Source organism: Phalacrocorax aristotelis, chromosome W (genome assembly GCF_949628215.1).
Source record: "Phalacrocorax aristotelis chromosome W, bGulAri2.1, whole genome shotgun sequence".
In the NCBI taxonomy this organism is placed as follows: Eukaryota; Metazoa; Chordata; class Aves; order Suliformes; family Phalacrocoracidae; genus Phalacrocorax; species Phalacrocorax aristotelis.
The window spans coordinates 12,114,803-12,141,284 of NC_134310.1; the positions used below are offsets into that span (position 1 = coordinate 12,114,803).

General features: G+C 41.4%; 1 protein-coding gene across 1 annotated transcript in view; it reads right to left on the bottom strand.

The window, feature by feature from the left end:
- LOC142049907 (junction-mediating and -regulatory protein-like) overlaps window positions 1-26,482 on the bottom strand; it is a 107,461-nt gene that overhangs the window by 36,719 nt on the left and 44,260 nt on the right. Inside the window, exons 3-5 of the mRNA XM_075078099.1 lie at window positions 22,799-22,949; window positions 20,414-20,583; window positions 4,418-4,583 (exon numbers count right to left, since the gene is read on the bottom strand). Coding sequence (XP_074934200.1) covers window positions 4,418-4,583; window positions 20,414-20,583; window positions 22,799-22,949 — 487 coding nt within the window. The remainder of the gene's footprint in view (window positions 1-4,417; window positions 4,584-20,413; window positions 20,584-22,798; window positions 22,950-26,482) is intronic.

Here is a 26,482-nt window from a genome sequence, read left to right on the forward strand (position 1 = left end):
TGTGGATAGTAGAGTTTTGGATACCCCTCACCCAGGACCAACATATTTCACAGACGCTTCCTCGAAGACGAACAGAGCGGCGGTAGTGTGGAAACAAGAGAATAGTTGGATGTGCCAGATGTATGAGGAGCGGGGTAAAAGTGTGCAGTGGCTAGAAGCGAAAGCGCTAGAGATGGCCCTGCGAAAGGATATAGATCGGCATACAAATGTGTGCACGGACTCCTTATATGTGTATAAATTAGTCACGTCCATGAAACAAGAGGGTGTACCACACACGGAAATTGCCTTGATGCTGGACGTTGCTTTATCGCAGCGAGGAGCAACTGTGACAGTAATTCACATTCGCAGTCATCAGACGGGGCCTGGACCACTGATTGAGGGGAATTGCATGGCTGATGAGGCAGCCGTGGGAGTCTGGACATTGACGGAGGCAAAGAAACTGCATGAACAACTGCACCTGGGTGCTAAAGCCTTGGCAAAGGAGTGTGGCATCTCAATAAGAGCAGCAAGAGAAGTAGCAGCCACCTGTCCTTACTGTCAGCACTTGCCATTGTGGGAGGCAGGAGTCAACCCTCGAGGACTGGAAGCAAATGCTATCTGGCAGACTGACTTTACTGAATGTCCACAGTTGGCCCCCGGACGGCACCTGGCAATTACAATTGATACATATAGTGGAGTCATCATGGCTACTCAACATCGGAAACAGACCGCAACGCACTTGACTGCGCATTGGACCACGGTGATGGCGTGGCTTGGAAAGCCCACCGAGATAAAAACAGACAATGGACCATGCTTTCGGGCTCGAAGTACCGAAGAATGGTGTAAAGCTTGGAATATTGTATTAAAACACGGCATTGCTTACAATAGCACGGGGCAGGCAATAGTTGAACGCGCTCATCGCACCTTGAAAGCAAAAATAATACAGCTTGGGGAGGGGGAGGGGTATAAGGGAGCTATACCCGTAGCAGCTCTGCAAACTATTGTAATGCGTGCGCTATATTCGCTTAATCATTTTATACGCGGGCAGGAGCAAGTTACAGCAGTGGAGAAGCACTTTGGCAAAGCTCAAGCAGGCGAGCGCTATCCGCAGGTATGAGTAAGGTTCCCAGGCAGTGAGCAATGGGAGAGAGGATGGAAACTGAGATGCCTGGGGAGGGGCTACGCTGCGGTTGAGAATGAAGGGCGCATAGAGTGGGTGCCTGCAAAGTGTGTGAAGGCAGAACTGTGCAAGGATGTACAATGAATAATCCCTTTGAGTTGTCTCTTTGCAGGGTCTGCTGACATGGATCCTCATGCTAGCCGTACCATTGGGAAAAGAAATGAGCTCCTTGACAAGATCGCAAGCAATATTGCAACGAGAACAACACTGAGAAAGGGCGGCAAAAGAGAGATATGAACTGGGATTGGATAGTAATAATTGGGGGGATCTTGTTGTGCGTAGTAACCGTGGTTACTTGTGGGCTGCCATTGTTATGCTGTGTTATAAGACAAATCAAAGAGTGCCTGCAAGAGTTACATGAATATAGACCTGACCGCAATATGTATCCGCTTACGCAAGTAGCTTTGTAGAACTTTTAGCGGCATGGGGAGGGGGAGATGTAGGGGAATAGACAGGGATCGGCGACTGGAAGATCATGGGATGTGACAGAAAGATAGACTCCTCCCCATAGGAGTGGCAGGAACAGGAAGCGCAAGAGCTATATAAGCATGTGATGCAGCTAAATAAACGGACATTTTGTATCCATCATATTGATGTCTGTGCATCACTGTCCCCAGGGTGGGTAGAGCCCTGTGTCCTGGAGATATGCGGCCCAAGATAAGTTCTCCCATAGAAGTGTACAGCAACAGGGAGGCAGTCCTGAAGGGCAAAGGAGTTGAGGAAGGCTGGATGTTATTAAAGAAGGATGTCTCAAAGGAGCAGGAGCAGGCTGTCCCTATGTGCTCTAAGTCGAGCAGGCAGGGGAGAAGACTGGCTTGGTTGAATAGGAAGCTTTGGCTGGAAATCAAGAAAAAAAGGAGTGCTTACTGCCTTTGGAAGAAGGGGCAGGTGACTCAGGACTACAAGGATGTTGTGAGGTTATACAGGGAAAAGATCAGGAAGGTGAAGGCCCAGTTGGAACTTAAACTGGCTCCCACCGTTAAAGATAACAAAAATCATTTTTATAAATACATCGGTGACAAAAGGAGGGCCAGGGAGAATCTCCCTCCTTTGTTGGATGTGGAAGGTAACCTTGCCAGGAAAGATGAGGAGAAGGCTGAGGTACTTAATGCTTTCTTTGCCTCAGTCTTTAATAGTCAGACTGGTCATCCTCAGGATTGTCAGGCTCCTGTGCTGGGAGATGGAGATAGCATGCAGAATGACGTCCCAGGTGTTGAAGAGGTGGCAGTCACTGACCTGCTCCTTCACCTGGATGTTCACAAGTCCATGGGGCCGGATGGGATCCACCCGAGGATACTGAGGGAGCTGGCAGAGGAGCTTGCCAAGCCACTGTCCATCATTTATCAGCAGTCCTAGTCAACCGGGGAGGTCCCAGATGACTGGAAACTAGCAAATATGATGCCCCTCTACAAGAAGGGTTGGAAGGAGGATCTGGGGAACTACAGGCCTGTCAGCCTGACCTCAGTGCTGGGAAAGATGGAGCAGATCATCTTGAATACCATTACGCAGCACATGCCGGACAACCAGGGGACGGGGCTCAGCCAGCATGGGTTTATGAAAGGGAGGTCCCGTCTCGCTAACCTGGTCTCCTTCTATGATAAGGTGACCTGCTTAGTGGATGAGGGGAAGGCTGTGGATGTTGTCTACCTGGACTTTAGTAAGGCCTTTGACACTGTCTCCCACAGCATTCTCCTGGAGAAGCTGGCTGCTCACGGCTTGGACAAGTGCACTCTGTGCTGGGTTAAAAACTGGCTGGACAGCTGAGCCCAGAGAGTGGTGGTGAATGGAGTCAAATCCAGTTGGTGGCCAGTCACGAGTGGTGTTCCCCAGGGCTCAGTGTTGGGGCCAGTCCTGCTCAATATCTTCATTGATCCTCTGGATGAGGGGATTGAGTGCGCCCTCAGTAAGTTTGCAGATGACACCAAGCTGGGTCAGGAGTGTCGATCTGCTTGAGGGCAGGAAGGCCCTACAGAGGGACCTGGACAGGCTGGATCATTGGGCCGGGGCCAGCGGTATGAGATTCAACAAGGCCAAGTGCTGGGTCCTGCACTTGGGTCACAACAACCCCATGCAATGCTACAGGCTTTGGGAGGAGTGGCTGGAGAGCTGCCTGGAGGAAAAGGACCTGGGAGTGTTGGTTGACAGCCAGCTGAACATGAGCCGGCACTGTGCTCAGGCGGCCACGAAGGCCAATGGCATCCTGGCTTGTATCAGGAATAGTGTGGCCAGCAGGAGCAGGGAGGTGATCGTGCCCCTGTACTTGACATTGGTGAGGCCGCACCTCGAGTACTGTGTGCAGTTTTGGGCCCCTCACTACAAGAAGGACATCGAGGTGCTGGAGTGTGTCCAGAGAAGGGCAATGAAGCTGGTGAAGGGTCTAGAGAACAAGTCTTATGAGGAGCAGCTGAGGGAACTGGGGCTGTTTAGCCTGGAGAAGAGGAGACTGAGGGGAGACCTTATCGTTCTCTACAACTACCTGAAAGGAGGTTGTAGCGAGGCGGGGGTCGGTCTCTTCTCGCTAGTAACAAGCGATAGGACGAGAGGAAATGGCCTCAAGCTGCGCCAGGGGAAGTTTAGGTTGGATATTAGGAAAAACTTCTTCAACAAAATGGTTGTCAGGCATTGGAATAGGCTGCCCAGAGAGGTGGTGGAGTCTCTATCCCTGGAGGTATTTAAAAGAAGGGTAGATGTGGTGCTTGAGGATATGGTTTAGTGGTGGACTTGGCAGTGATAGGTTAGCGGTTGGACTCGATGATCTTAAGGGTCTCTTCCAACCTTAACGATTCTATGAATTTGCAAGTAACTTAGCACTGTTTGACACGTCCTTGAACTGAAGCAACGCGGCAGTAAAAAAACACAGGAGCATGGGAATGCTAAGAAGGATTTAAGTAAGCAAAAACAAATGAGGTAGCGCAAATAAAACAGCCTATTAGAATGTAGCATAAGGCGTGTGTTTAGAGTTAGCTGATGAATAACAGAAATTGTTTGTGCGTGTGATCGCGTGAGGAATGTGTCAAAGATATATAAGCAGTGAAAAGCTGACAATAAAGGTTGTCTGCAGAACATCTGTCAGGAGTCTGACATTCATCCCTGCAAAGTGTAAATTTTAATTTAACAGTACTTACGTTAGAAGATCCAGCTCTTCACGTGGCAAAAAAATAACCCTGTTCTCATTTCATTCTCACAGGCTTTACTAGAATCTTAGGAAGAGAATTATCTTTTACAGATTACGTCTTAATTAAAATGCATAAAAAGCACCTGATATCAGTCTCCTGATGCTTTCAAGTTGTGCTGTCAGCAGCAGCTCTTCACATTTCAAGATCTCAAATTGGACTTCATATAATTGAAGCTGTATATCATAATAATCAGCTTCTAACTGGTCCAAATGGGCTACAGCTTCTGTACCACCTTTCAGACTCTGCATCTAAATGGAAAGAGAAAAAAGGAAACACAATTCCAGGATAATAAGGAGAACAAACCCACAGACTTCATGATTACAGCTAGATACAGTCTGGTACTGCAACAAATATACCATGTTAAAATTGAACACATCAAGAGAAGGTTTTGAGCAGCCACACACTTTCAGACACCTTTAATACTTGACACTTTTTCTGCATGGTAATAAAAAAAATCCATGGCACTGGATTACTTTGACTGTCAAACTGACAAGTCATATAGTGAGTAGTGTGAAACATCCCTACCGCTCTTTTACTCTACTACTTGATTCTCTGAGCATAGATAATGAAATTAGTATTTTCTTGTCTTCAATCCAAAAAGACTAAAAGCTGTTTTGCTAATGGCATATAGAAAACTACAGATAAAACTGTCACTTAAGTTGAACTTGAAATTACATGCACTGATCCTCTTATCATTACAACTTGAGGAGTTTCTCAACAAATTACTTTAAAAAAAAGTGAAGGGGATAAATCAGTGCACGTTTTATATATTTTATTGCATAGTTAACCTTCTTAACAAAGCAGAACATCTGTCAAGCCACAGGCCTTTATATTACTTTTCCCAGTTTTTCCTCCAAAATTCTCATAACCTCTATCTAGCACTGCAGTTTGAAAGGAACACCACAAGAAAATTTAAGAAAACACCAAGTTCTATCTAATCAGAATGTACTGAATTTTACAGTATTGTTGTTTCTGGAGTCTTTCACAGGGGGGAAAAAAAAAGGTCTATATTAAAATATACATATTTTAGTGCTTATAAATTGTCCTATCCCTTTTTTACAGCATGCAAGCTTTTAGCACCTGCATCATTGTTTGACAGGGATACAGGGATTTCATGGTTTAATTAAACACTTAAGGAAACAATTCTCTAAATTATGCTTCTTTCCATATGAGATTGATAGATGGAAGGCTTACGAATTAATTTTTGTAATTTCTATTTTAAATTTTTTTTACTTTACTGTATACTTACTGAATGCATCTTTTGTATATCAATTATTAGCCTGAAAGGATCAATAAGTCTTTAGGTGAATATCCTAAATCTTACAATCAATAATGTATAATTTGTTTCAGCCCAGTGTGACACTAAAATGTCTTGCTATGCCATTCTATTACTCTGCATCCATATTAAATTACTAATTGTGTCCAAAACAGTATGTGGCACGATGATAGGATATTTGGAGTGAATTAGAGGCTAGTTTTCAAGACAAAAGGACTGATTCTCTAGAACCTTCCAGTTTTTCATATGAGAGTTATAATGTTCATTTGTCAGGTAGGGTATCCTGGGTTTTGGCATTTTTAAAGGATTTTCTCATTGTAAAAAACAATCATAGGAAAATTTTTTTTTCAAATTAATGCAACATCATTCAAACTTCTACCACACTTTTGTTTTGTCAGTAGACTGTGAAATTCACATAAATTTATAAATTTTTTTTCTTTAAAAAATGTTTCTGAATTTAAGTCCACAGACTTTGCATAATGACTGCACAGAGACATAAATGGGCTGTCTTCAGAAGTATCAGCTAATCATGTTATAGCAGCTCAAAATTTCATTCAGCCGTACTAGTATCTGTGTGATAAAGGACCTGTCTGACAACCAAATCTTAGCCCTACAAGTGTACATTACAGATGCTACAAGCTACCTGGTCTGTTTTAGGGGTACATCACTGTATTCCATTTTCAGGTGCAACAGTAATTAATGGGAAATTAATATTGTTGTATGGTCCTCAGCCAGATATCCTAGCTACTTAAAAGCCCCTCATAAAAAAGAAAAATGGGGACCTTTAATTTCAACCATTTATGTTAAAACTTTATGTGAGATACTATATATGTGTGATAATTCAAACCAACATTATCACTTTTAGGAAAGTTTCAGCATTGTTAAAAATTTAAGAGTGGTTCAATTCTTCATGTTACAAATTGCTATCTAATCTGTACTAGTAATTTGCTGCATCCTTGGTAGGAAAGATATGCATGTAAAAGAGGTCTCAGGCTGATCAACACAGTGAAAGCAACATGAAGAACTTTAAAGTGAGAATGTAATTATAGGAAAGAAACATTTTGCAGTTGGACAAATAACTGAGATCTGAGTTCAATTTCCTGCTATGCCACAATTTACTGCATTAACTCAAGCAAATAATTTAATCTCTCTGGCCCTAATTCAAGTAACAGTGTTTAAGGTCTTTGTTGTCACTTACTATGAATGAGAAGAATTTAAGCAGGAACTTAGCTTTCTTAATAGTTCTATGGCAGAAAAGTCTAATCTGTAAACACACACACAGGTAAACAAAGATATAATGGATTAAAACAGAAAGCCTCTGACAAGAACGATAAACACATATAATAAAAGGACAAGTGTCAAAATTAATAGAAAAATAGCCAAACATGGAATACAGAACTGAGGGCCATCAAATCCGGCTTTCCACCACCATGGAATGCTTTTAGACTAATCTAAAGTTAACTGCTTTCATAAACTGAGTTCTTAAAATAATTTCTATGTTACTGTTGTTCTTATTCTGCTTTTGTAAAAACAAAACAAAAAGCTTCCACAAAACTCTGCTTGTTACTCCCACTGGAAGTCTGTTCCAGATACTCCCTCCTAACTGCCAGAAAACTTCTTCCATATTTCCAATGTATTCACAATCAAATAATAACATTTGTTCTTGTGCCAGTACTGAACAGCAACATGCATTGCTCTTCTTGACTAATATTTATTCCCTTTAGTATATTTGTGGAGAGAAATTTTGTATCATCTCAGCCTTTATTTGTTGAAACAACTTCAAATCCTCTCGTAAAGTAGACCTGTTCCTGGCATCATCGTGATAGCCCTCCCTGCAACCGCTCCAGTTAGAACTGATCTTTCTTGGGTAATCAGAAACACATGGAAGAAAGGTATAAAAGAAATCTCACAAGTCCATGTGCAGACACTAACACCTCTCCTTTTGCTGGAAATACCTGATTTGACAGACTGGAGAGCATCTGCTGCTGTACAACCCTGTTGCATTGGTGGCTCAGTCATGTTGCTACCAAGTTATAAGACTATGGTCATTCTCATGTGCTGTCATTTACAAAGTAATTCATGGTAAAAAAATTGTAATACTCTTCCCTAGCAATACATATTAATAGAAAATTTAATAATAGCTATTATCCAGTCTTTTAAATAATCTGTTATTGTTTAAATAGAATAAAAAGTCATGTTTCAATCCATCTCGTGAATCCTAACTGTTCTCTAATTCAAATGTTAATTTTAATTCATCACCATCACTGTCTGAGAAATCTCAGAAGGGAGTAAAATTCACAAAAAAGCTCGGGTCTTTAAGTGTGAATATGGAAGCTCATCCTCAAAACCAACAGAAAATAACTTTAAAGAATTTCTAAATTATTTTATGGGAAACAAGGAGCACTCTGACCACTGATAAAAGGCTCATATCTAGCAACTTGTGAAACAGAAGTATTCCTTGAACCAGTTAAGCATCAGGAGTCAATTATAGTCAGGCCATAGTACAGGATATAATATTATAAAAAATGAGGTTAAGATGATCACTCACAATTAGTATCCTGGGCAATCAGAAAAATTTCAGACACTAAAAGAAACATCTTTCCCCCCATGAAAAGGGTGTACCACTATTTTTAGAAACACTTTTTTCCAAGGCTAAGTGTTCAAAAAATCCATAGACAACCTACTAAACACCAACAGTGTTCTCAGTCAGATCTGGTCTTTGCTCTGAATTTTCATTCTTTCAGTCTATTAATTCTCAACTCAAACTCTTATAAATTAGTTTCTTGAGCATTTTAATATTTTTAAAAGAATATTTTCTATGCCTAGAACATTAGCTAAATGGTTTGCCTGAGAAGGTATTTCGGTTTTGATTTTCTAACACTACAGTGAGTCAGTTTTAAGTGACCATAAATATCTGATCTTTTTCTTTCTCTTGGCAAATGGGAACTAAACATCAGTGATGCATGAAATCCTTCAAACAAAAAAAGTATCTTCAAATGCTAGGGTTTGCCCTCTTTAATAGTCTTTAAATTAGATTACCCAGTCATTCTCTGGGAAACACAGTATAAAAATATAAATATAAAATATAAATTATTGTATTTATGGTATTTAAAAAAACTTATGTGGGATTTTATTAATTATATCCAAAGTAGGTTATAATTTTATGAGTCATTTTCTAATAATTTCTTACTCCATTATTGAAAGCCTAACTATGACTACAAGTTTTGTCTATAGAATGCACCCCATTACTTGACCTGAGGTCCTTAAAACCGTCTGCTTTTTATTTTCTTTAAAACACAATGGCCACTTAAAATAGTTTTTATTTCAAAGGTTTTTTAACTTTTGATTGAACTGGAGAATATTACACAAATATTTAATGTAAGGTTAAAGAATAAAATTTTCATTTTTACTGCCAATTTTAGTTTGCCAATTTGAACACTTAAAGAGAAGAAAGCAAAAGCATTACTAATCTGTTATTAAAAAATATAATTATGTTTAAATAAATTTTCAAAGATTTCACAATTTCAGTTTCTTACTTAGCCTTTCCAAAAAGCTGTCACAGAAATAAAAAGTTAAAAAAAGACAAGGAAAGCTACCAAAGTGAAACATACTTTTCTGAAAAATATAATGTTGCATCTTTACCAAAATCACTGTCCATTTCTTACAGAAGATTAATTTTCAAAAAATAGCTATTCATGCCTTCTTGAATAGAATCCTTAATAAAATTCTTATTTTTGCCGATGCATCCAACTCAGACAAAAGTAAAATGACAGTCATGAAATCCAAGATATGCTTAAATACTCAAAGTCATTGGAAGCAAATACATCTTTGATTCATGCTTAATGTACAGGAAAGTACTCTTAGAATTATGAAACTATGGAAAACATTCTTAAAAATCCTGAGCAGTACTTTGTTGGAATATGATTTTATGAAAATATCACAGAACATTTATGTAAATTAAAAATTGTTTTTGAAGTGTATCTTTAGAACTCAACTATACACTTCTAAAAGGAAAAAAAGAGAAAACTAGTTACTGAATCCTATATATGCAAGAAGGGGCTTGTTGGAATTTAAGTGTCCAGTCACTCACTTCCATTTGTCCAAACATTTCTACATGATTAGAGAATTACAAAGGATTCTCACTGTGATTTCATGTTTCCGTTTACTGTCATGAGGACAAGACTCCACAACCAATCCATGAAAGCACTCTGAGGGAGATGGGAACGATGAAAACTTTCCTTCTGAGTTAGACCAAACAAAATTTAGAACAATAACAGATGGTACTTAAGAGGTACAAATCAGGAAAATATAAAAGCGCAATATGTAATTTGTGTCATTTCTTTAAATTTTTAAAAAAACATAAGCATAGGGCTAACAAAAATAAAATTTAAAAAATTATAACTAACCTAATTTTCTCTTCAATTCAGACTTCACAGATGTTGCTCAAATTTCAAGTATCTACGTATGCAAAGTTACAGCCCATATGCAGCTCCTCCTACTGTACCTGAATTGCTTAAATCCCTTATCACAGTATACTTGCTATTGCCCTCCTTCCACATCATGGAGATACATTAGTGATATATTAGAATCTCTAGTTTTCCTATATAAATCAAAATATTAAAACTGTCATTTTATTAAAATTTAGAAGACACTATCACTATTTAAAAGACACCATAATTGACATGGACAGCTTCTGCAAGCAGTTTTTGATGTGTGACTGGAGTAGTCTTCAAACAACCCATAAACGAAAAAAGGAAATACATTTTGTCGTGGTTCAGCCTCAGCTGGCAACTAAACACCACGCAGCCGCTCGCTCACTCCCCCCACCCGTGTGGGACGGGGGAGAGAATTGGAAGAGCAAAAGAACTTGTGGGTTGAGATAAGCACAGTTTAATAATTACAATAAAAGAATTATAATAATAACTATGATCATAATGACAATAATGTTAATATAATAAAATGGAAAAGGGAGGGAAAAAAAGGAAAAAAACCCCACAGAAATACAAATGATACAGCTGCTCACCACCCGCCGACCGACGATGCCCATCCCCGAGCCACGACTGCTGCCTTCCCTCCCCTGGCCAGCTCCTCCCAGTTAACATACTGGGCATGACGTTACATGATATGGAATATCCCTTTGGTCAGTTTGAATCCGCTCTCTTAGCTGTGCCCCCTCCCCTCCCAGCTTCTTGTGCACCTGGCAGAGCATGGGAAGATGGAAATGTCCTTGACTAGTACAAGCACTACCCAGCAACAGCCCAAAACATCTGTGTGTTATCTCAACATTTTCTTTTTCATACTAATTTCAAAGCACAGCACTATGCCAGTTAGAGTGAAGAAAATTAACTCTATCCCAGCTAAAACCAGGACAGTATCCACCCCTTATTCCATATCATTTACATCATGCTTAGGTCCCATACTATCCAATACAATTTCAATAATCCCTACCCACCTTCTCATCCTTTAACAGAATATACAGATTTCATTTATCATTCCCTAGTCTATGGACCACCCCTGTAAATTGTCTATGAAATGTCCATTGAGTTCATTTAGTCCATCACTTTGGGTTTCATCTATTGTAAGAGTCTTTCAGAGAGGTGCTGTGTGTGGTGTCGGATTGTTGCATACTGAAGTCAGTCCTTCTTCCATCACCGCTGCAATGTTAGTGCTTGTTCTCTCACTGCTCCACTTTGCTTGGTTCGATTTAAAGTTCTTGTTTTATTATTATTAATTGGAGATTCCCACCATGATACCATACACATGGCATATAGCAACCATAGTAGTGATGACATACAACATTATATAGCAATTAACAGAATATTATTCAGTTCATTGGCTGTTTTCACCCAAAATTAAATCCCCTTGAGGCACACACCACACACCGGACTCCTCCATCCTCCCGCATCACCCACAAAGTGCACCCAGGTCCTCGAGCAAACGCAATCCCACGAGTGGGTTTGCCTTTTCCTGAGGCAGGAAGAACCCACACTGTTTTGCCTAACATATTTTTTACGTGCACTACAGGGACTCTATCCCCTTCCACAGTACGTAAGGGTTCTGATTGGGCAGGGCCAGCTCGATTGGCAGATCTCCTTGTGTTGAGTAACCAGGTGGCCTTTCCTAAATGTGTATCCCAGTGTTTAAATGTTCCACCCCGCATTGCTCTCAATTTAGTCTTTAATAGTCCATTGTATCTTTCGATTTTCCCAGAGGCTGGTGCGTGATAGGGGATGTGATACACCCACTCAATACCGTGCTCTTTGGCCCAGGTGTCTATGAGGTTGTTTTGGAAATGAGTCCCGTCGTCTGACTCAATTCTCTCTGGGGTGCCATGTCGCCACAGGACTTGTTTTTTGAGACTCAGGATAGTGTTCCGGGCAGTGGCAAGGGGTACGGGATATGTTTCCAGCCAGCCGGTGGTTGCTTTTACCATTATAAGGACATGGTGCTTGCCTTGATGGGTTTGTGGGAGTGTGATATAGTCAATTTGCCAGGCCTCCCCATATTTATATTTCAGCCATCGTCCCCCATACCACAGAGGCTTTACCCGCTTCGCTTGCTTGATTGCAGCGCACGTTTCACATTCGTGGATAACCTGCGCAATAGCGTCCATGGTCAAGTCCACCCCTCGATCACGAGCCCATCCCTATGTTGCATCTCTCCCTTGATGGCCTGAGGTGTCATGGGCCCACCGAGCTAGAAATAGTTCACCCTTATGTTGCCAGTCCAGATCCACCTCAGCCACTTCAATCTTGGCAGCCTGATCCACCTGCTGGTTATTTCGATGTTCTTCAGTGGCCCGACACTTAGGGACGTGAGCATCCACACAATGTACTTTCTCAACCAGGTTCTCTACCCGGGCAGCAATATCTTGCCACAGTGCGGCAGCCCAGATGGGTTTGCCTCTGCGCTGCCAGTTGCTTTGCTTCCATTGCTAGTAACCATCCCCACAGGGCATTCGCCACCATCCATGAGTCAGTATAGAGATAGAGCACTGGCCACTTTTCTCGTTCAGCAATGTCTAAGGCCAGCTGGATGGCCTTTACCTCTGCAAACTGGCTCGATTCTCCTTCTCCTTCAGCAGTTTCTGCTACTTGTCATGTAGGACTCCATACAGCAGCCTTCCATCTCCGGTGCTTTCCCACAAGGCAAAACGGACCCATCAGTGAACAGGGCGTACTGCTTCTCATTTTCTGATAGTTTGTTATACAGTGGGGCTTCTTCAGCATGTGTCACCTCCTCCTCTGGCAATATTCCAAAGTCTTTGCCTTCTGGCCAGTCCATAATCACTTCCAAGATTCCTGGGCGACTGGGGTTTCCTACTCGAGCCCGTTGGGTGACCCATTCAGTCCATGTAGCATCAGTTGCATGGTGTATAGAGGGGACTTTTCCTTTGAACATCCAGCCCAGCACTGGCAGTCGGGGTGCCAGGAGCAGCTGTGCTTCAGTACCAACCACTTCTGAATCAGCTCAAACCCCTTCATATGCTGCCAATATCTCCTTTTCACTTGGAGTATTGTGGGCTTCGGACCCTCTGTATCCACGACTCCAAAACCCTAGGTGTCAACCTTAGGTTTTCTCTGGCGCTTTCTGCCAGAGGCTCCAGGTAGGGCCATTCTCCCTGGCTGCGGTGTAGGGCACATTCTTTTCATCTTGTCCTGCCCATGGTGGCCCAAGGGCTACTGCATGAAATATTTCCTATTTAATTTGTTCAAAGGCTTGTTGTTGCTCAGGGCCCCATTTGAAATCATTCTTCTTCCAGGTCACTTGATAGAGAGGGCTTACGATCAGACTGTAATGTGGAATATGCATTCTCCAAAAACCCACAACGCCCAAGAAAGCTTGTGTTTCCTTTTTGCTAGTTGGTGGAGACATGGCTGCTATTTTGTTGATCACCTCCATTGGGATCTGACTACGACCATCTTGCCATTTGATTCCTGTGCTGGTTTTGGCTGAGAAGGGGTTAATTCTCCTCACTGTGGGGGGGCGGCTACCTTTCCAGCTTCCCGTGCTCTGCCGCGTGGCGGGGGGGGGCTGGGAGGGGCAGGGCCATGGTGGGGGCGGCTGACCCCGACTGGCCAATGGCAGGTTCATTCCATACCATGTGACACCGTGACCAGTATATTGAGGGGGGGCAGCGGCAGCGCGGAGGCGGCGCGTGCGGTTTGTTTCGGCGGTTCGTTCCCCCTCTCCCCTCCCTTCCCCCCTCCCTTCCCCCCTCCCCCGGGGCTTTGCGCCTCTCGTTGTTCTCCTTTACATTGCATTTGTACTGTTGTTTCTTTTAATTTTAATTATTAAACTGTTCTTATCCCAACCCACGAGCGTTACCCTTCTGATTCTCTCCCCCATCTACCGGTGGGGGAGTGAGCGAGCGACTGTGTGGGGCTGAGCTGCCGGCTAAACCACGACAATTCCTAAGAACTGGATCTCTTGTGTGGGTCCTTTCACCTTACTTTGTTTTATGGCAAAACCGGCCTTGAGAAGGATTTGGACTATTTTCTCTCCTTTCTCAAAAACTTCTTCTGTATTGCCCCACACGATGGTGTCATCAATGTATTGAAGGTGTTCGGGAGCTTCTCCCTGTTCCAGTACAGGCTGAATCAGTCCATGGCAAATGGTAGGGCTGTGTTTCCACCCCTGGGGCAGTCGATTCCAGGTGTACTGGACGTCCCTCCAAGTAAAAGCAAACTGTGGCCTGCATTCTGCTGCCAGAAGGATTGAGAAGAATGCGCTAGCGATATCAGTTGCGGCATACCACTTGGCCGCCTTTGACTCCAGTTCGTATTGAAGCTCTAGCATGTCTGGCAAAGCAGCACTCAATGGTGGAGTGACTTCGTTCAGGCTACAATAGTGTACTGTGAGTCTCCACTCTCCGTTTAGATTTCCGCACTGGCCATATGGGACTGTTAAAGGGTGAGTGGGTCTTACTGATGACTCCTTGGCTCTCTAGTCAGTGAATGAGCTCATGGATGGAATCAGAGAGTCTCTGTTGGTGGGATATTGCCACCGGTGCACTGTTGTGGTGGCGATCGGCACCTGTTGTTCTTTGACCCTCAGCAACCCCACAACAGAAGGGTCCTTCGAGAGGCCAGGCAAGGTAGACAGCTGTTTAATTTCCGCCGTCTCCAAGGCAGCTACAACAAAAGCCCACCTGTACCCTTTTGGGTCCTTGAAATACCCTCTCCTGAGGTAGTCTATGCCAAGGATGCACAGAGCCTCTGGGCCAGTCACAATGGGGTGCTTTTGCCACTCATTCCCAGTGAGGCTCACTTCGGCCTCCAATACAGTTAGCTCTTGGGATCCCCCTGTCACTCCAGCAATGCTGATGGGTTCTGCTCCTATATAGTTTGATGGCATTAGGGTGCACTGTGCACCGGTGTCCACTAAAGCTTTATACTCCTGTGGGTTGGATGTGCCAGGCCATCGGATCCACACAGTCCAGTAAACCCAGTTATCCCTTTCCTCCACCTGGCTGGAGGCAGGGCCCCTCTAGTCCTGATCATAGTATGAATCACTCACTTCCGGTAAATATGAATCATAAATGTCTCTGTTAAGATCAGACAGAAAATCAGCGCTTCTGCTCCTCTGTCTGGGGAATTGCTTCCTGGAAACTGGAGCAGCAGCTCTCCTGCAGAAACTCCCCTGTGTGATTGTTTTCTCTTGTAGCTCACGTACCCGTGCCTCTAGGGCTGAGGTAGGTTTTCCATCCCACTTCTTCCTGTCCTCTCGGTGGTCAGGCAGGTAAAACCATAGGGTGCCCTGTGGTGTGTATCCTTTCTCTTGAGCAAAGGGATGCTTACGCCTAATGGCTGAGATACTGGTCCATACTGGTGGGGAGTAGGACATATCTTCTTTCAGTTGCTGGACCTCTCGGGACAGTTTCTCAACAGCAGAGATGAGCAAGGAAGAGAGATTTGCTTCATGCTGCCGGAGTTTATCCATCAACTCAGCCAGCGTTGGCATCTCGTCATCTTTCCAAGACATTACTGCCAATGAGTTTGCATACAAGGATGGTGCGCTCCGTACAAGCTTCTGCCACATGGGTCGTGTGCACTCGGCTTCATCTCGATCTTTGGATGACTGTTGATCGTCCAGGTCACTGTAAATCACCGCAAGCACGGCTAGTTCCCTCAGGTATTGGATACCTTTCTCCATGGTCATCCATTTTCCTAGGTGAAATACAATATATCTTCCTTGAAGGGGTACCTTTCTCTCACACCTGACAGGAGTCGCCTCCAGAGGCTGAGGGCTTGTGTTCCTTTTCCAATTGCTTTGTCAATGCTCCCTTCCCTAGAGAGGGTTCCCAGTTGTTTGGCTTCCTTCCCCTCTAATTCGAGACTACTGGCCCCATTATCCCAGCATCAGAGCAGCCAGGTGACAATGTGCTCACCTGAATGACACCTGAAATCTTTCCGTATATCCCGCAACTCACTCAAGGATAGGGATCGGGTAGTTTCTGTTTCTTGTACACATTCTTCCTCTTCCTTCTCCTGTTCTTGTGATGGCCCTGGTTCTTCATAATCTCTTTCTAAATGAGTTGACTTTCTCTTCCAAGATTTCTTCTTGAGTATAGGGGCGACTGATACTGGCATGGGTTGGTCCTCTGATTTGGCTGCAACGCTTGTCACTGGGGTTGGAGTAGCTGCAGTGTCTGTCATGGTGGTTTGAGTGGCCGCAGTGCTTGTCACTTTCCTTGTCTTTGTCTTTTTAGATCCAGAGACCTTCTCTTCCCCTTGCAGGAAGTGAATTTTGTTAAATAGGCCTTGATAGGCATGGGCCAGGCCCCAGCGCATTGCAGTGATTTGTATCTCTCTGGAATTGCCAGGGTAACAACATACTTCCTCCAAATATTCTGCAAATCTTTCAGGATTCTGCACTTGTTCAGGGGTCCCACAACACTGGGGGTGCCCACCATCTTAGGCATTTGCCCATTCTATCCCACATACCCTGCCACTCATAGCTATCAAGCCTTGGGGCAGATCTCTGGATTATATTCTTAACTTGCTTATTAACCTTAGACAGAACTGACACCGTCTGCCAAAGCAATACCAGCAGATGTATCTTAACTACACAAGGACGTTCAAGATACTGAAAAGTTGTTGTAATGAAGGAGGAGACATCATATAAGATGGTAGCTAAGGTGCCATTCTGTATTTCCTCCATAAAAAGCCTCTCAGAGGAGGAGGTCTAATTGCTTATTGTCTCCATAAGGTGGTACCCAACGTACAGTAACGGCTTCCATGCAAGACCTAAATAACCGATAACAGTTAAGGCCAGTGTTTTAATAACAAATCTCCTAGGCAAAACATCTCTAATCACTGCAGAGCACAGCAAAGTACAAAAACCAACAGCAATTTTTAACACGTACTTTACAATCAGCATGGTATAGACTGGACAAACTAATATTGAGAGCAGATGAATCAATGCTGTGTCCAGCAACTGTTATTATGTCAAACCCTTCATGCCCCACGTTGGGTGCCAAAATGGACTGTCGTGGTTCAGCCTCAGCTTGCAACTAAACACCATGCAGCCGCTCGCTCACTCCCCCCACCCCTGTGGGACGGGGGAGAGAATTGGAAGAGCAAAAGAACTTGTGGGTTGAGATAAGCACAGTTTAAGAATTACAATAAAAGAATTATAATAATCATTATGATAATAATGATAATAATGTTAACATAATAAAATGGAAAAGGAAGGAAAAAAAAAGAAAAAAAACCCACAGAAACACAAATGATACAGCCGCTCACCACCCACCGACTGACGCTGCCTGTCCTCAAGCCACGATTGCTGCCTCCCTCCCCCGGCCAGCTCCTCCCAGTTAACATACTGGGCATGACGTTACATGATATGGAATACCCCTTTGGTCAGTTTGAATCCGCTCTCTTAGCTGTGCCCCCTCCCCTCCTGGCTTCTTGTGCACCCAGAAGAGCATGGGAAGCTAGAGGAGTCCTTGACTAGTACAAGTGCTACCCAGCAACAGCCCAAAACATCTGTGTGTTATCTCAACATTTTCTTTTTTATACTAAGTTCAAAGCACAGCACTATGCCAGCTAGAGTGAAGAAAATTAACTCTGTCCCAGCTAAAACCATGACACATTTATTTGGTTTACTTTTTATAAGAGCTTGTCACAATGACAAATAAATTAAGTGAACTATTAAAAAGAGACTCTTCTTTAAGTTCAGCTGCCAACTTCAGCAGTTTTATATTATCTTATCCACTTAATAACATCCATGAAGATTCAAAAGAATCAAATAGCAGCAGACCAGCTGTTCTTCCCTAAAAACTACAGGTAATTCCAAGCAAATAACTTTATAATCAATATAACCCTTTAATGAGACTTTGCACATTACTTTCTAGCAGGGTTTCTTTTACATCACAGGTATCTATTCCCTCCAAACAGAAGGACTGAGTCTCCCTGAAGCGTACACACCCAGTACAGCTAGTTGGCAGACCAAATATTTTCTGTACTGAACAGGCGCACAGAGCAGAAGAGATGCTGTAGCATGTCCAGCAGAGGTACAGCTTTAATGGCTTTAGGAAATTTTGGTCCCAGATTGTCATAGTGATACAGATACTTGCTGATATAAGTGGAAGGTAGAAGAACAGGTGGTACTAGGTCTCTGTAGGCCTGTCAAGAGTCAGGGGTGACACGATATCCAATACGGCTCCTTAAGTTTTAATCCAAAAGATACATTCACACCAACACAGAGATAATCACTAATAAACACAAAGAACAATTCCGAGATTGATCCTTGCTGTGCTACACTAACAAATGGCCTGCATTCTGATCCAACAGTGCTCCTTCCAACACAGCCTTCCCTTAACTCCAGCTTACATAGGCTTTATCAAAGTTGCAAATTTTTGTGCTTATCTCCATCTTCTCCAACTAAACTAACACAGCATTTGGAAAACTCTGTATTGAAATAAAAACCAGAAGATGCTGTTCCTGCACAGGCAATTATTCATAGAAGTTTTTTTTTCAATATTACACAGAGAAATCCATTTTATTACTGCTCAGGTGAGAGAGAGGTGATTTGCATATCATAACTTGGAAAATGTAGTAGCTTTCTAGATATTTGCAGTGTGAACACATTTTAGGAAACAAAAAAAGTGCCCAATTAACATACTGATTAAAAACTACAGAAACAAGGACATTTTTATTGTCCATCTTGAAAAAAATAAAAACAATTTAAAAAAAATCAATCAGCAAGGTGGCTTTAGGTTTGGAAAAGAGGGAATTATTAAGTGCAAGAGAAACAAGTATATTATTTCCCATGTGTCTCCCTTTCCTACTCAGTGGAGGCAAATTTATATGAACAAGCACAGCAGGAAGGTCTTCAATTCTTAAGCTTAAAAGGAGAAACTGTATCACTTTTTTTTTTACTGTCATCTCTTCCAAATACATCAGCTAATGTAATCACCAAATATTTTCTTTATGATAAGACTGCAACCCTTCTTCTCCAATATGGGATTCTGAGTCACTTTTGTCACATCCAACTCTGCATCCAGAGCCCTCCATCCTCACTATACTGCAACAAATCTCTCCTTTTTCTGTCCAACCCCTAATGCTTTTGCACATCAAAATAAACAATCATTCATTTACCAGACTGAGATCTCATTCAACAAAAATTCACAGAAGGACTCCACTGGGAGAAAAATAAGATGTGCTAGGGAAAAGACAATGCATGGCTGCCCTAAACATCTGAACATAAATATAATATTTACAATTGATACTGCTGGATTGTCTCATCAACTCTTAGCCAAGGATGGCAGCATCCTGATAAACTCAGGTTTCCAGACAACTGTTGGCTTTCTAAATATAAAGAGCATTGAAATGAAGCAAACTACTTATTTTTGTGCTCTGGGTCTTGCATGTACTCTCTCTTCCTTGCAGATCAAGCTGTCTTCTACAGAAGCTCCTAAAATAGGTACATAGTCTATCAGGCTTGGAAACCTACCAATCTATACAGTGCTAAAGTTGTGAGTTCTCTGGATAACCTTTTCATAACAGAGCCACCAGTTTAGTCAAATTTTGCTGAAAGATTTGAAAAGTGCCTTAAAAAAGTAACTGATTGGATAAAATGTAAATTAACATTAGTATGACAGAAAGCTGTTAGCACGGAATATCCATATGATAGCAAATTTTAAAAGAGGATTTGTAGCATTTTTTCTTTTGAGGAGGTGTCATAAAATCCATTAAGTGTGGGGGATTTTCTGCTAAGACATTTAAACACAGTTTAATATATGCACTCTTTCCTCAGGAAAACTGTAGCTAGCACAACCCCCTCTGGAAGACTGCCTTAATAATTAGGGTAAGCAGAGACAAAGAGAGTGCAGTACAACAGTCTAGTTATCTGTATATTTACTAATGTTCAGATACCTTCCATGTAGAATGTCAAAACTACTCTAAAAAGGTGATCATGCCTCCAAGAGCTGAAGTGTGGAGACTACATAGCAGCAGATTTCTGTTCCTATCCCTTCTCTTCATTTTATTCATCTCAGTGGATAGCTGTAAACATTAACAGTAAAAACTGTCTTCCTGGTTGACTAACCAGGAAAAGGTGAACAGAAAATATAAGTGGCACAAAAACCACCACACCTACACTGCAACTCCATTTGCCTAGCATGGTAGAATATGCTAAAAGTTAAAATACAGACTTTTATTATTAAAAGCTGAAAAATAATGACTTTCAAATCTGTTGGGTTTTTTGGTTCCCCCCCACCCCAAGTAAATCAGCATTCTTCAAAGTTTGTTTCTTTCTGCATGTTTTACTTTTCTATTAATTGGTATGAAAAATTACCTCTTCCTTCAGTGCATGTTTCTTCTGTTCCAAACAGATTTCTTTAGCACGCATCAACTGCAAAGTCTCCTTAGAAACTGCATACTGAAGCTTTTCCATACGTTCCACTGCTGCTGCCCATGCTGCCTTACCAAATTTTTTCTGGTCTGCTCGCATTCGATCATACACAGCTAGAGAAGGGAAGAAAAAGCAGACAGCTTACCAGTCTACTCTTCAGATCACTAGTGATTCTACTGTAGAGCCTATGCACACATTTGTATCCAAAACCATACAAAGTTCTCTTAGCAGAGAGTAGTCATTCTATAGAGTATTAACCTTCACATTCAAGATGTAAGTATCCTTAGGATTTGTGTAAATATGCAATTAGCTATTTGTTGATAATTTTATCATTATAATTCCAATTTTTGTTACCCGCAGAGGAACCATTCTGAATACACAGTACTTGAACGCTTGAACCACACATTCACAACTCTTGACTTAATAAAAATATCTGGTTAATTTTACCATGGGGCCTTAAACTACATCCCAAATTTTCCCTGCTTCTGAAAGCCCCAATCATCAGCTACTAAAGTCTCCCTTGATAACTTGTAAAATGCAGTCAGAAGTTTAACACAAATTTGCAGAGTGAAATAAGAATTTCAATTTAAAACAAGAATTTCAGCTTGACCTCAAGTGCAATTCTGAAAGAATACTGAATTTAAATAATAACATCTATTTTCTTCCTCAAAATGCAGGTTGCTTTACAAAATTAATTCAAATTAAATAAGCAAAGTACAATCTGCCCTTAATATGCAGAGGTGAATGAGAATCTTTTCAGTAAGAGTTCAGAGTAGCAGTAGTCCCTTGCTTGATTCAGACTTTCTCTTCTTGAGCCCCAGACATCATCTAGGCTGACACATGTAAGATTTTCACCATTTTTAATATACAGAACAATCACATGATACTGCACACTAAGCTTTACAAAGCAAAAGTCATGAGAGTCACAGAACCAAAGGGGTAGCATTCAGTCCCTAGGTGCTAGAAGATATTACATGCTGTTGTTAGGTAATAAAAAATACCTACCTTTTTGTTCTCATGTGTTTTTCCTCTGTCATCTGTTAATATTTTGGTATGTAAGACCACCCTGTGATCAGCAGGAGGCCAAAAAACCCCAAAACATAACAAAAAAGGCAAGCAATCTGTACACCAAAGGTCTACAGTTATCAACAGTCTCCAGGTGTTTCATTTCCCACTGTTTTTCCCCACAATCCTGACTGCTGTACATAAACAGAGCATGTAAACAAAATGAAAACTAAGTAACTGTAAATATACATTCTCTATCAACTAATAGGGTATTTTACTTGCCTTTGCCATACTAGTAAAGGCACTAAATTGATTAAAGACATTTAGAATTTGCTCTAATTAAATTCATTACAACATGCTTGAACTGGTTTAGTCACTTTTTCAAAATAAGGTAGAGTTTCATGTTATCCTTAACTTGGGTTGTCACTGAATCATTTTGCAGTGACTGCTTCTCTTGAGACAGATATAGCAGTCATGCAGGGAGAGGACAGGAAACCTACCCATCAAAAAATATTTTCTCCCAGGGGTACAGATCATTTATGTGGTTGCATAGTCACTATCACCAAGGCAATGAAATAAACAGGAACCCACACTCAGGCAGGGAAGAAAGTGGGACAAACTGTCAGTGGTAGCCCACAGTCAAATTAAGAGGTGACATGAAACCACATCCTCAGGTTTGTTTGCCCTAATAAACTGATTATTTAGGTTAAAATAGTACAAGGATGAGAGCACAGATGAATATGCAAGTCATATGATCTGGTTTAACTGCACCAACTCTTTAGTAAAACTGCTGCATTCTTCAAGTATAGAAATGACATGGTTATATCCATGAAGATTTCTGAACAGAGCAGCTTTCACTGAGTAGTTAAAATTAGTTGTTGATTAATATTTAGAGCTATGAAAAAAATTACTGAAAGGCAGGGGAGACAGAAAAAGGAAATTAATTGAAAGGTAATAAACACTTACTATGGTGGTCTGCCATATCCAGTATAGAAGACAGAATCCATCAGGGACTCTATGCTCCCTAAATCCTTTGCAAATGTACAGTGCAGCTAATATAGTCATGTGGAGAAGGTGGTTGTGAAACTATATTTAAAAATTTCTATTCTGCCTGCTTCTGATGATGAGCAGAAAAGGCTTATTTGTGAAAAATTCAAATAGACACAGAAGAAAAAAACAAATGGGAATGATGACTCCATTTTCCTCACTGAGGACTGATGAAAATATAAATCAATCACACAGTACAATACAGAACATGGTAAACATTAAATACACTTTTAAAGATTTGTTATTTGAAGTATAGGATAGGTAGAAAATAGCTACCTTTCTGTGCTTTAGCTGTTATTTCAAAGTATTTAACTGTAAGATCTTGAATAGAAAGCACAGCCATGTGGGCTTTTCTCTGCCAATCAGCATCTTCTTTTTGCAGACTCTCAATTCTTCTGGGGCCTAGGTAGTCATTCTCTACAGAGATCTGAAAATAAATCAGACCATAATCAACAACACAATCATTGCTATTTTCCCAACAGCAACCAGTTTTAGGGTGGCTAAAAAAGAAAAACATAAAGGAGAAAAAACTACCAGCAAATCACCATGGCTTCCATTCAACAGAAAAACCTCTTTGAAGTGCTCCTTTCTGTTGAAAAAGTACATCCACGGTTTCATTACTATTCTTACTGGAAGCACAACAAACTAAAATGTAAATTTCATCTGCCAGTCTTTCTGTTAAACATCTTATTATTTCCAGATAACAAGTATGCTTCATCCAGGCTTTCTTCCAGCCTGAAATATTCACTTGGGAGGCAATTGTGCCCCTCTACGCTGGACTAGTGGGGCTCCACCTCAAGTACTGTGTGCAGTTTTGGGTGCCTCAGTATAAGAAGGATATAAAACTATTAGAGTGTGTCCAGAGGAGGGTGACCAAGAGGGTGAAAGGTCTCAAGGGCAAGACTTATGAGGAGTGGCTGAGGTCACTTGGCTTGTTCAGCTTGGAGAAGGCTTAGGGGTGACTTCATCGCAGTCTACAGCTTCCTCAAGGGGGGCAGTGGAGGGGAAGGTGCTGAGCTCCTCTCTCTGGTGACCAGCGACAGGATATGAGGAAGTGGAATGAATCTGTGTCAGGGGAAGTTCAGACTGGACATTAGGAAAAGGTTCTTCACTGAGAGGGTGGCTGGTCACTGGAACAGGCTCGCCAGGAAAGTGGTCATGGCACCAAGCCTGTCAGAGTTCAAGGAGCACCTGGATGCTCTTAGTCATATGGTTTAGTGTTAAGTAGGTTAGTGTTAGTCCTGCAAGAAGCAGGGAGTTGGACTCGATGATCCTTATGGGTCCCTTCCATCTTGAGGTACTCTATGATTCTATGATTCCATTCTGAAGTAAATGAATGCTCTTTAGTCAGAATGAAGCTGGAAACAGGGAGATGTGCTGGGATAATGGGAAGTAGTCATCAACATTTTAGTAGTTTTCCTTTGTTATAGACGACTTTTTAAAACATATTTTCCTGGTGACTGGAGTTCAAATATCTTTTCATTGCTAAGACCAAATCAATTTTATTTTGAAAAGACAACTATCTGAAGCCAGTAAAAGATTTGGAGTTTCTTGTAAAAATTAATTTTAAAAATATAGCTTTCTCTCCCAAAACTGAAAACTTTTTACACACTTTTTAAAAGTTAATACATTAAGTAGTCCCACTGCAGATAACAGACTATATATATAATAATGAAGTACTCAAGCCTGCTCCTGCACCAAAGCCTTAATTTTTAATATTTTTCATTTACATCAGTCAAGACGACACCTCACTAGCATAAACAAAAACCCCCAAACCCAAAAGTGCTCACAATCTTCTATGTCACCAGATATTATATAACTTGAAGTACTAATACCTCAAATATTCATCTTCATTTCACAAAGCTTCAATCCGGTCTCAGCGAGCCATTCCACTCCCTAGTTAAACTACAAACAGTAGGTTTTTAAGTGACTGTTCAGGATCTACCTCTGCATATCCACTTACTCCATTTCTTAGAGGAATGACTTATAAAAGTAAAAATATATAGATGCTTTCCATGTAATTGTTCTTTTCTTGAAAAATGTTTGAAGTTGTTTAATAATATATTCGAATCTACTTATATATTTCCAAAACCCTTTGAAAGGCAACAGGCCAGAAAAAAAAAAAAAAGTGAACAAATGATAAGTGAAAAATAATTTTACTAGATAGGTTGTAACATGTAATTTGATGAAGCACATATGTACCGTGATTTCCACAGGGAATGCTTATGAATGGAAAGAAAAGAATTTTCAAATAAACATCAAACTGTATGTATGTACCAGGGAGTGATGACTGGTGAAGTTAATGCTTTCCATTTACGCAAAACTGAAACAGCAAGTTCCTTTGAGAAGGAGGATAAAAAAAATGCAGCTAAATTATTCATTTTCCTTAGTAAAGATGAGGTAATTTGATACTACAGTTGACATGGGATAACTGAGTAATGGGAGTAACTGTCAAGGCTTAGCCCCAGTCAGCAACTAAGCAACACACAGCCACTCGATCACTCCCCCAACCCTAGTGGGATGGGGGAGAGAATTGGAAGGGCAAAAGAAAATTCGTGGGTTGAGATAAGAACAGTTTAATTATTAAAACAGAACACTAACAGTAATAATAATAATAATAATATAGTAAAAAGGAAAATAACGAGAGAGAGGGAGGGAGGCAAAACCTCGGGGGGGGAAAAAAAACAGAAAACAAGTGATGCAACCGCTAACCACCTGCTGACTGACACCGCCAGTCCCCAAGCCGTGATTGCTGCTTTCCCCGGCCAACTCCACCCAGTTAATATACTGAGCATGACGTCATATGATATGGAATATCCCTTTGGTCAGTTTGGATCAGCTATTTTGGCTGTCCCCATCCCCTCCTGGCTTCTTGTGCTGGAAAAGTCCTTGACTAGTACAAGCACTACCTAGCAAAAAGTGAAACATCAGTGTGTTATCACTATTACTCTCATATTAAGTCCAAAGCACAGCACTGTACCAGCTACAGTGAAAAAAAATTAAATCTATCCCAGCTAAAACCATGACAGTATCCTCCCCTTATTCCATACCATTTACGTCATGCTCAAGTCACATACTATCCAATACAACCACAACAACCACCACCCGTCTTCCCATCCTTTCATAAAATACATAGATATCATTTATCATCCCCTTAAATTATGGACCACCCCTGTAAAATGTCTGTAAGATATCCACAGTTGTCCAGAAAGTGTCCATTGAGTTAATTTAGTCCATGACTTTGGGCTCCATCTGTCATAACAGTCTTTCAGTCCTGGAAAAATGGTGTGTGTGGTGTTGGATTGTTGCATGCTGAAGTGATTCCTCGTTCCATCACTGATGCAATGTCAGTTATTGTTCCATTCACTGCTGCACTTTGCTTGGTTCAATCAAAGTCCATTTTTCATTAATTTGGGAGATTACTACTATGATACCATTGATATGACATACAGCAACCACACTAGTGATGACATAGAACATTATATAGCAATTAACAGCATACCATTCAGTTCATTGGCTGTTTTCACCCAAAATCAAATACTCCTTGGGTACACACCGGACTCCTCTATCCCCACGAACGACCTAAAAACTTAAACCAGGTCCTCGAACAAAAGCAATCCCACAAATGGGTTTGCCTTTGCCTGAGGCAGGAATAACACAGACTGTTTTGCCCAGCATATTTCTGAACTTGGACTACAGGGACTCTATCCCTTTCCACAGTACGTAAGAGTTCTGACTGGGTAAGGCCAGCTTGCCTAGCAGATCCCCTTGTGTTGACTAACCAGGTGGCCTTTGCTAAATGTGTATCCTAGTGTTTAAAGGTTTCACCCCCCATTGCTCTCAGTGTAGTTTTTAACAGTCCATTGTATCTTTCGATTTTCCCAGAGACAAATGAATGATAGGGGATGTGACACACCCACTCAATGCCATGCTCTTTGGCCCAGCTGTCCATGAGATTAT